An 11562-nucleotide genomic window follows, 5' to 3' on the forward strand; every position below is an offset into this window, starting at 1 on the left:
TGAGAGAATCCATTCCCCCAAAATTGACTCTACAATAAAAAGCAAAGCATAAAGCATACAGCAAAACCAAAACGAATCTTCGGAGTTGGGAGTGGAATCTGGTTCTGACAGCAACCCTCGCCGAATATTCAATCAATCAAATACCCACTTTTTCAATTTTTGCTATTATTGTATATTTTACATGAGTATCTTCAGACATCACGTGTGAATCATCATATTATGAAAAGGAAGAAAATAATAATAAAACATTAATAATTTATAAAAGGAGTAATAAACTTACTAAAATAAATACTAACTTGTACTAAGATATCTTCGTGAATTAGTGATACGTCATATTCAGTTATTCACATTTTAATTTTTTTTACCTTATTGTTTTCTCTTCCGTACTCTCTTCTGCTTCCTTCTCTTCTTCTTCTTCCCTTTGCAGCCGCCATGTGCGGAATCCTTGCAGTGTTGGGTTGTGTTGACAACTCTCAGGCCAAGCGCGCTCGCATCATCGAGTTATCTCGCAGGTTCGATTTTCCATCATGCACTCACATTTCTCAAAACTTGTTTCTTTGTATTTTAATTGGTAGCAAACTTTAAATGCTTTCAACTTATTTAACAAAAACATTGAAAATTGCAATTTTCTAATTGCGTTAGTGTACGCGCTTTTGAAAGATTTCTTGATGCTTGGTTTTTAGGCGACATAGGAGTTCAGTCATTTTTTTAATTATTTTTGTGATTTGGTTCTGATTGATTGTGAAATGGAGTTGGAGAATGCAGATTGAAGCATAGAGGACCTGATTGGAGTGGATTGCATTGCCATGGAGATTGTTATCTTGCTCATCAAAGGCTTGCTATTGTTGACCCCACTTCAGGGGATCAACCTCTTTATAACGAAGACAAGACTGTTGTTGTCACAGTATGCACCTATGATTACATTATTATTATAATTATATATTTGCATCATTTGAATGTTCCTTAGAAGAATGCTTTATTTATTTCATTTTAATTCTGGAAGTCAGATGAATATGGTAATATGGAGCTTTAAGTCTACAATCAATGCCTATTGATAATAAATGCATATTTCTATTTCTTTTCCCCCAATCATTTTTGGATTAGGTGATATTGCACAAGACATAACACAAATATGCATTGTGTCATGTAATCTAATTCTGAAAGATGTTAGTATATATGATTTACAAATAAAGAGGTGTTGTGTGGTATACTATTTAGGCAGGAGGCTCTAGTAACATGTACTTTTTTTAGCATGTATAAGAGTATGACATTAAAAATCAGTTGTCCGATTGAAATTGGAGCTCAAATACACTCATGTGTGCAGTCCTTTTTATTGAACTAATTTTGATGATATGTATGCTTAGTACAGTTTCCAAATGCTTGTTTAGCCTTATATATTTTCTTTTCTTGTTGAAACTGTTCCATTAGGTAAATGGGGAGATATATAACCATAAGGAACTGAGACAGAAATTGAGTTCCCACCAGTTTCGAAATGAGTTATATGTATTATATTTCCAATGTAGTCTTGTTTCGTTTCATCTTTATCATAACAACATGGTTATCATGCAGTACGAAGAGTATGGAGAAGAATTTATTGATATGCTGGATGGGATGTTCTCCTTTGTCCTTCTTGACACAAGAGATAAAAGCTTCATTGCTGCTCGCGACGCTATTGGCATTACCCCTCTTTACTTGGGATGGGGCCTTGATGGTTTGTGGGGTCCCCTTCTTCTTGTTGTTTTTGATATTGCTGGGACATTTTTGAAAATTTCACCTCGAGCTGGATGATGTCCAACATCTCAAAGGTTGTGTTTGGTTACTATTCTGAGATACAGGAAACACAGACACCGGGGATAGAAATAAATTTGTAGAAGGGAACAAAGACAAAAACTTGAAAATCCTCCCTATCCCAGGACAGATCTTTAGATATTTTCTCTACTTCTAAAATAGAGAGACACAAGAGACATGTCTTTTTTGAACTAATTTGTGTACCTTCTAAAAGAAGGGATGTTGGAGGCGTGTCTCTATCATCCTTCGTCTCTTGGTACGAACCAAATGCTAGTGAGCTATCTATTGTCCAATTTAAATCAATGCAAGATATTTACAGAATGGTTTCAGTGGCTCCAAAAAGTGAAATAAATCACAAGCTGGTTGCCATCTCAGTGTTTCCAGCAGTTGAAACATTTTGAGTGTCTAAACCAATACATACCCTTGTGTTTTAAGTATAATTAACACTGCACAACATATTGGTTTTCAAACACAGTTTAATCCTCTCAGTATTTGGCTTGTTTGTTCATGCTTTTGTGTCACATTAATGAATCAAATGTTTTTACCTATGGAAGGGATGATTTATTTGCAGGATCGACATGGTTTGCATCTGAAATGAAAGCTTTAAGTGATGATTGTGAGAGATTCATATCTTTTCCGCCAGGGCATATATATTCCAGCAAACAGGGTATAGGCGTGTTCATGCCTTGTATTCTTGTTCTTTAAATTACACATTTTTTTATATTATGTAATTCATGAACATTGTTAAAATGTGTCGTGCTTGTAGGAGGATTAAGAAGATGGTACAATCCACCATGGTTCACAGAGCAAATTCCATCAACACCCTATGATCCTCAGATCTTACGTCAAGCCTTTGAGAAGGTATGGTACTATTTGGTAGTCACGATGTAATTCATTTACCACTTTGAGATGATTCTTCCTCATTTTGAAATATCAGTTATTCTGCATATATATTATTAGAGAGTGGTTCAGATACTCTCAAAACTTTAGATAGCCTTGCATGTCATATCTGTGACTATTGTACACTACGCTTTGCTTAGGAATCTGAAACCATTAGTTTTGATCGGCAAACTGCTTAGGTGGAAAAATATATTGGCATTTCATGAATATTGCATCACTGATATGTTGAATCCAATGTCCTGATACCGAATTATGGGGTTACAAGATCTAGTTAAGGAAGATTTCAAACATTAAATTATTTGATACACTACTAATGTGTGTGCTGCATGGACAATAATTGAGAGTCAGGATTGATTTTTCTAATGTGCTTATTTGTGAAGGAAAATAATTCTTTCCTGTTAATTTTACTTGTTGTCCTTGGTATACTATGCTATCATTTAGGCTGTGCTTAAGAGGTTGATGACTGATGTACCTTTTGGAGTTCTTCTGTCGGGAGGACTTGACTCATCGCTTGTTGCTGCCGTGACCAATCGTTTTGTGGCTCAATCTGCAGCTGCACAACAGTGGGGATCACAGTTGCATACTTTCTGTATTGGTTTAAAGGTCAGAATTCGTTCTTCAATATAGGTGAAAATAAGCCTCAATATCCTTCTTTAAAAAAATAAATTGGCGTATTAGATTGTGCATGCTTCATTTGAATTTTGCCACCGTTCAGGGCTCTCCAGATTTGAAATTTGCAAAAGAGGTAGCAGATTATCTTGGTACTCGACATTATGAACTTTATTTCACAGTTCAGGTGGTTGTTTATCATCATTGCTCTATTTTTGAAAAACATTAATCTTGTCCTGGCTTCTCAAATTTTTTGTTCTTTTTCCTTTTGTACTTTTGTTCCATAACAGGAAGGTATAGATGCACTTGAAGAAGTCATTTACCACATTGAAACATATGATGTGACAACTATCAGAGCAAGTACTCCAATGTTCCTTATGTCCAGAAAAATCAAATCCATGGGAGTGAAAATGGTTCTTTCGGGAGAAGGTTCAGATGAAATATTTGGAGGTTACCTATATTTCCATAAAGCACCTAATAAAGAAGAGTTTCATGAAGAAACATGTCGAAAAGTAATAGCAAATTGTTACATCGTCATGTTTGATTCAATGCAATTTGAAAATTTTATGCACTTAACCTATTAAATTTTCTTCCTCTTCATTCCTAGTGTACTTTACCTTTTCATTCAAGATTTTGGTTTCCTGATCTCACAGATCAAAGCTCTTCATCTTTATGACTGCCTGAGAGCCAATAAATCAACTTCAGCATGGGGTATAGAGGCACGTGTACCATTCTTGGATAAAGAATTTATCAACACAGCCATGAGTATTGATCCAGAGTGGAAAATGGTATTTTATGTTCACTTTTTTCTGTGTTCCTCTTGGTTTGATCGCCTGCAATGTTGATTGAATTTCTCTTGCTTCGATTTAACTGTTAAGGTCTTATTATTTTGATCATTGTTCATCATCATAATGCTTCTGTTGCATCAACTTCTTATCAACTCTTTAAGGTGTTACGGTGTAGCTTACTGGATAAGGCATGTCTTGACACTAATAACAAGAAACCTTTGTGAATTTGATCCAATGGTCATGTGAAGTTAATCTTTTTAGCTAAGTTTCTTAATCACATAATGAGATATATGACCATTTCACAGATACGACCTGATCTCGGAAGGATAGAGAAGTGGGTATTGCGCAATGCATTTGATGACGAAACAAATCCATATTTACCAAAGGTTTGTAAAAAATTTCCGGCTCACACTGATTGTTATCATCTCACATGGTGAAGGCTATCTGAAACGTTGTATTGCTTTGCCATTTTTAGCACATTTTGTACAGGCAGAAGGAACAGTTCAGCGATGGTGTAGGGTACAGCTGGATTGATGGCTTGAAGGAGCATGCTAACCAACAAGTAAGCTCTTACTTGCAGCTTCGAATTTACTTCTTCTTGTGTTGCAAACTATCAGCAATTAACTTTTATAGAGTTCCATTGATGCCATCCCATGGTTTCTGCTCTTTTTCACTTTACAAACTAACAGGTCACAGATGGAATGCTGTTGCATGCTAACTATGTTTACCCTGAAAACACTCCCACAACAAAAGAAGCATACCTCTACAGGACAATTTTTGAGAAGCACTTTCCAAAGGTGGGTTTTCTAAGTTTCCTTTTAAAATAAACATCCCCCCATTTCTTTTTTTGTATTCATGAAATGTTGTTGAAAATAATGCATGTTAATGAATGCAGTTAGCAGTGTGATAACTGATAAGTATTGAGAATAATAGGAAGTGATAATATTGTCGAAAATAGTAAAAGTTATGGCATTTTTATTATTGTTCTTCAAATTTCCGTCTGACATAGCATAAACATATAGCTGAAATGGTGGTTATAAACACTTAAGTAGTTTTTGTTATCGAGCTAGCTTTTGATATAGAGTTAGATTCGCAGTTTGACAAGCGACCTTGCATTTGAAGACAAATCAAATTGACTTTGGTTACAAACTTATATCTTGCCGAAACCCATCTCTAATTATGTTGCAACGATTTTAACAGAATGCTGCAAGGTCAACCGTTCCAGGAGGTCCTAGTGTAGCGTGCAGCACCGCAAAAGCTGTGGAATGGGATGCCGAATGGTCAAAGAATCCTGACCCTTCCGGCCGTGCTGCTCTTGGTGTTCATGCAGCGGCATATGAGGCTGCAGCAGATGCAAAAACAGCCTAGGCTAAAAACGGGACCCTCTAAAGGCCCTTTATTCTGACTTTGAAGAACAAAAAAATGCAAAGCTTTGTCTAGTGAGGCTTATTTTCAGGTAGATGAAAAATTAAACTCTTGAGGAAGATTGTGGTTGCTCATTTTATTTCGCACGGTTAGCACAACATTTTAAGCTGTTTTGACACTAGCAGAGTAAGATAACGTTTAATGTATACTGTTAGCAATCTTTCTTACATTTTGTTTAAGAGTCCTTTAACTGGAGTTGCAATGGCAACTCAAATTCATAAATAACAACAATGAAGAATTCCTGTAAAGTGAACAAAAGATAAGAACTTTGCTCTTTGGTTTGCTATAATACTGCTCTTTGGTTTGCCTATAGTACTTGAGGCTCTGAGGGTACCCTCAAGCTGCCAAGGGCACTTTGATGGCGTTCTGTGTCTCAACTCTCAATAGTCTTTCAACTTGGGACATCATGCAAAATAAATAAATAAACTTTCTCAGGTCATCTTGCCTTTGAGAAGCACACTATTGAATATTGATTCTTTTATATTTTGGTTATTTTAACGTGTTCCTCTTCCAAAAATTAAAAAACAAGACTCAATTCTTTGGAACATCAACTTACTCCCATATGCTATTCTCTTTGTGCAATACTATTTGTTAGATCAATAGATTTTCTCAAATTTTTTAATCTTAATTGATGTTGTATAGTGTAATTTCAATCCCACATCACACAAGATTTAAGTGGAAAAAAAAAAAAACATGTAAGAGAAAATTTTGTACGTGCAAAATCACCCTTGCACCCTTTACAAAATCAATTGAAAAAAACAAAAATGAAAGGATCCATTTCTACTTGAAAATTGCTCAAAAACGTAAATTTGCTCCAATTTGTATCCTGAACAAAATTGACTGACTTTTTCATGTGTACGGACTCCATATATACAGGCTTTGGTATTTACATGCGTTCCTTAGTTATAACATTTTCTTTTAACATGGTTAGTTTTAACATAATTGGATACATAAGGCTTCAACATTTTATCCTTTGTACACGAACTTCGCATTGCTCAAGAGGGAAAGTGAACATTATTCCACCATGAAATGCAGCTCCAAAGTCCAAACCTCTTTGATTTATTCACATCAGGTAAATATTCTGCGAAATTTACCATCGACAGATGCCAGGTGCCTCTGTTCTGCTAAATGCAAGTACTTCATCATATTTTGAAGCATACACAAAGCCCCATAACTGTGTATGAGAGAAAGACCAGTTAGTTTTCTTCAGCTATAAATGTCTCTTGAAAGTAGCAACAAGAAAAGATGAACAAGAAAGGATGAAGGAGTGTGTAACGTTGTGTGTAAGTGAGAAGAATTGAAGAAGTTGCATGAGCACCTCTACTTCCTTCACTTCGAAATCTTGAGAATTAGCAAGGCAAGGATTTCCGTAGGTTTCCGAGACCGAGCTTGAGCCATTCAATCTTCAAGTATATTGCAAGAGTTTGAAATGGATTAAATAAAAACACAAGGTGATGATACATGATTGAAGACATGTTCACATTTGTTCCGTTTTACATTTTTCAATTTTTTCCTTTTGGCAGTGTGAAAGTAGCAATTTAAGCAAAGAGATAGCGATGGAAGTAGAAAGTTCTTACAGATCACCATCCAAATAAAGCGCAAAATGACTTCCCCCTCCAATTGCTAAGAACTCAGTGTTGCATAGTGTGAAATAGCGGTTTAATCCTGCAATGTTGTGGTTAGTTTAAGGTTTAGCATTTAGAATTCTAAACCAAACAAAAGAAAAGAAAGGGAAAACAAAGAGAGAAAAGGAAAACCAAACAAACAAAAGTATTCCAAAATTTGAGAAAAGCCTCATGCTGAGGCTGAAGACTTAGCAATAGATTTCAAGGTTCCAAGATTCTACTAGAGGCAACTATTGAACATGATAGTGTTTTTATTTTTAACAATTCATAGATATTCGGATGAATGTGAAATTATGATGGAGCAAATTCAACTCTCATTGACAAACTAATCATTGAATGTAACAGACGACATTCTCACATTTCTGAATAAAGTAAACTCAAGCATTCCTCATTGGCTCATAGGAAATGGTTCTTATATATAGTTGAAAGATGACATTATGTTCACCATATGTCACACAATTCCTGAAATTTAACCTTTTAATGATCTTCATGGGCATAATTTCTCAGGTTTGCACCATAGATTCAAATGTCAATGCACCACATAACAAGAAAAACTAACACCGATTCATGAATCTTGGATTTTGATTGCTAGCTAAGCATCATATAATTATGACAGCAAAAAGGATGAAAGAGTAACATGTTCAAACTCGGACGGAAGAAGATACCTGTTGGACGATATATAACAGGATGGCCAGATATACTTGTGAAAACAAATGTACTGTTTGTTCCCTGTACCAAATATTTGTCATCGATAATACAATAACAGATACAATCTATCATATAATCTTTGGATAAATGAATTTTGGTTTGACCTGGTATTTCTTGTTGGATGGTCTAAGAGGTGCTTCAACTAAGCTTCCAAACACTGCTCCTCTTCGGTCTCCGACAACCTGAAATGGAATAACTAAGATTTGGAACCAATCCATGATAGAAATGAAGAGAAATTAACCTTACAAGTTACAAATAAAAGATTCCAATACTGAATATATTTCTGATAATTCAAAATGTATTAAAGAGTTTTCAATCCATAGCAAAGAACTCAAATGTCATGTAGGACTTGCAGGCTTCCAAACAGGGACTTGAATTTGTAGAAAACATGAACTATCCCATTCTACAACTAATGCTAGTGTTGAAACTCCATATACAGTATAGTATACATTTCAAACTCCATAGAGAAGTGTGTGGTTATGATTAAAATTTGCTCAGGGAAAGTTATAGGGTACCAGCAAACTCAATCCAGGCCAAAGCATGCTTCTTCGATAAAGGGTTGAAAGTGATATACCGTTCCTCCAAGTGCTGCAGGAAAAAATGTCACACAAGAAATCAAAATCATAATAAAATATCAATAGCTTTGGAATGAATCTTCATCTCTTGATACCTGTACAGCAACAGCCACTTCCTTCCATGAACAAGAGCAGGAAGAGAAGCATAGAGAGTACTTCTCATCGCGTCCGAAAGGAGCATCGACGGCTCAGAAATTTCTGGCATGTCAACCAAAGACACAGACTCTGATTCTTTCCCTTTCACAGTTGAAAGATGATTCATTTCAACACCATTCAATCCAGAACCATTTAGACAATCAGAATTCATTTCGGAATTATTATCCTTCCGCCCCTGATGGCGAAATCCACCGATCCTAGCGGCTTGGCGAATAACTCTACCAAGTGATTGCTTACTCCTAGAGAACAAGCTTTTCTTTCCACCATTATTCTCCTTCAACGATGAATCGGGTAAAGAGTTATTACCATCACTCTGTCCATGCACCCTTGCATTATCTCCTCCAGCATCTGATGAAGACAAGAAAGAATATAGAAATGCACTGAAAGATGAGGTATCAGGGCCATCAACTAAATCATTGCTACGCTCTTCAGTTTTCTCTGATTCACTTGTTGTTCCTCCTAATCCCCCTACCTCATCCTGAGAAGGAAAAACAATCAATCATCTTCAACTTTACTCTTAAGCCAAAAAAACAAAAAACGAAAAATAACCTTCAAAACATAATTAAGGGGCAAGAAAAGGAACAATAACTAAAAAAACATAAACCTCGTACTTGGAGACCTGAATTTTAGCATGCATCAAAGCCAAGAAGCTAAGACAAACATCAGAAAACAATAATTAATGAAAAGGGGGAACTTACAGAAGGTGTTGGAGGAGGGTGTTTGAGAGTGTCAGAGTCAGATATTGGATTCAGGATAACAGATACAATCTGGGTAGCTTTGCTACGCAAAGATTGCTTCTTTCCCATTCTTTTTTTTTTTTCCTTTTTCTTATGTATAGAATTGGAATAATTTCGGATTCTGATTCATTCCCTGTAGCTGCTTCTACAATAATAATAATAATAATAATAATAGTGTTGTTGCTTTTGTTGGTTATGGTGGTGATGGGGTGCTGGCTTTGAAGTTCTAGTGTTACCAAACTATGGATGATGAAGACTAGGATATGCAGCAGAAGCTTCAATGGGGATTGACCCAACTTCAAATACACTATATTGAATTGCACGCCATGGCTGAACCAGCTGAATCAGCTAAACTTCTTAGAATATCTAAAATATTGAATGAATGTAATTATGAAAGACTCCATGGCCCAATGGATAAGGCGCTGGTCTACGGAACCAGAGATTCTGGGTTCGATCCCCAGTGGAGTCGCAGTTTTACCTTTTAAGTTGAAGTTGAAAATTTTCAGTAAACTTTAACAAGGAATTTTTTTCCCCTTTTTCTTTTGGGTCTCCTCAATACTCTTTTTTGTCTTACAACATGAGATGTCAAATATAATGAGAACAAAAATATCAAAATAGTTGTTAAAAAAATATAGTAGTGGGTTTTGTGTAATGATTTTTGTCGGTTCATCGTTAAACAAATTTTATTATAAGTAATGGTTGATATCTAAAAGTGTGATCTACTAATTTACGCTAATCATATTTTTTTTAATTCTCAAATGGGCTACCTATATTTTTCTACCAACAGAAAAACCAAAAAAAAATTAAAATTTATAACATGGTACTTTGTTTTACCTCATAATATTTTTTAAAAAATGTTATTCTTATTATTTTATCTGAGATGTTGCATTTTCTACTTAAAAGTACACCACACATTATGTTATTTTTTTTTAATAAGAAAACATATGAAAAAAGAAAGAGATATGTAACAAAAAAACAACTTTGTTCTATAAAAAAAATATGTGTCCAAATATTCATCGCTGTGGTTTTCTGTTTTTATAAATGACTATTTACTTATTATAAAAAGAAAATTCTGTTTTTATAAAAGAGACAGCGGTGGTTTTAAGAAATAATTTTATTCATTGCATTTTAATTTAAAAACTAAAACTAATATTATCTCATCATGAAAAGAGAAAAAAAGTTATAATAAAACATATGAGGATCTCTAATATTGATTTTTATTTTTATTTTATTTTAAATTTTATAAAATACTATATTAATATTCGTAAAAACATATATAATAAATAGTATTTTGAGATTAAAATATAAAATTTATCATTTCAATACTTAATCTGTAATCAATTTGAATTTTGTATTATTTTTAATTATTTCAAAAATAGTTATATAAGGTAAAACAATTTAATTGATTTTCTATTAAAATATTAAAATATTGTCATTTCTTTAAGCAATTTTTATTTAAAGCGGTCCACTTATAAATTTAAAAATTGATACCCGAAAAATACTATTTCAAAATTGTTCTAAGTAGTTACTTTGGGTCCTTTAATTCTAGACTCCTATATTAAAATTATTTGAAAAATTTTAATTGTACCAAAAATGTTTCGGTAATTAGCCAATGAGTCCCATGGTTATTTTGATGTATAGGAATGGCAAGCGGGAAAGCCCGCCCTGCCGCGCTCCACCCCGCTAGAAGTCCGTCCTTTGACGGGTTGGTCCGCCCCGTCCCGTCTAGTGAGGCGATCCTAGAATTCTAGTTTGCTCCGCCTAACTGCGGGCTGGCGGGCTGGCGGGCTAAGCCCGGCAAAGCTCCTCTTTTTTTTTTACTATTAACTACTAAGTAATATATATAATTTCACAACCATATTAATAAATTTAATAACTTCTAATGGCATAAAAAATTATATTTTTTATATTAACAAACATTAAATGTAGAACCTATGCACAATTACTCAAGAGGGGGGTGAATTGAGTAATGCAACAACAATGAATCTTTTTGCGAAATTTAAAGACAATATAAAAGTGTTATTGTACTAGTATTTTTCCAAGAGCTTAACTCAATTGCTAAGCATTTATAAGGAGCTTTTACTTTCCAATAGACACCAACTCAAATAAATTGATCAAGCTTTTCACCAATCGGACTTAAGTCACTCCTTAAGTACTTACGAAGCTACTTTTCGATCACAATTTATTTGCTCAAGAGTAAAAGATAATATTATTGAAGAGATGAGTTTGGAGAGAAGCAAACGCTATTTAG

General features: G+C 34.5%; 2 protein-coding genes and 1 non-coding gene across 3 annotated transcripts; 2 read left to right on the forward strand and 1 right to left on the reverse strand.

Moving 5' to 3' along the window:
- Positions 1–309: 309 nt before the first annotated feature.
- On the forward strand, positions 310–5677 carry LOC107469101 (asparagine synthetase [glutamine-hydrolyzing] 2). The gene is made up of 13 exons (XM_016088483.3): positions 310–512; positions 766–904; positions 1429–1711; positions 2360–2455; positions 2555–2649; positions 3130–3291; positions 3404–3484; positions 3588–3809; positions 3951–4085; positions 4391–4471; positions 4561–4647; positions 4775–4882; positions 5286–5677. Exons 1-13 carry the CDS (start codon positions 433–435, stop codon positions 5451–5453), a joined length of 1737 nt encoding a protein of 578 aa, XP_015943969.1. The 5' UTR covers positions 310–432; the 3' UTR covers positions 5454–5677.
- Positions 5678–6206: 529 nt separating this feature from the next.
- On the reverse strand, positions 6207–9628 carry LOC107469102 (uncharacterized). Its single transcript, XM_016088484.3, has 8 exons — positions 9273–9628; positions 8514–9052; positions 8359–8431; positions 7948–8025; positions 7801–7864; positions 7088–7175; positions 6829–6913; positions 6207–6684 (listed from the first exon to the last, which is right to left on the reverse strand). Exons 1-8 carry the CDS (start codon positions 9378–9380, stop codon positions 6601–6603), a joined length of 1119 nt encoding a protein of 372 aa, XP_015943970.1. The 5' UTR covers positions 9381–9628; the 3' UTR covers positions 6207–6600.
- Positions 9629–9707: 79 nt separating this feature from the next.
- Positions 9708–9780, forward strand: TRNAR-ACG (transfer RNA arginine (anticodon ACG)). Its single transcript has one exon. It is a non-coding gene; the product is annotated as a tRNA-Arg (tRNA).
- Positions 9781–11562: the final 1782 nt, after the last annotated feature.

This window comes from Arachis duranensis, chromosome 10 (genome assembly GCF_000817695.3).
Source record: "Arachis duranensis cultivar V14167 chromosome 10, aradu.V14167.gnm2.J7QH, whole genome shotgun sequence".
NCBI lineage: Eukaryota > Viridiplantae > Streptophyta > Magnoliopsida > Fabales > Fabaceae > Arachis > Arachis duranensis.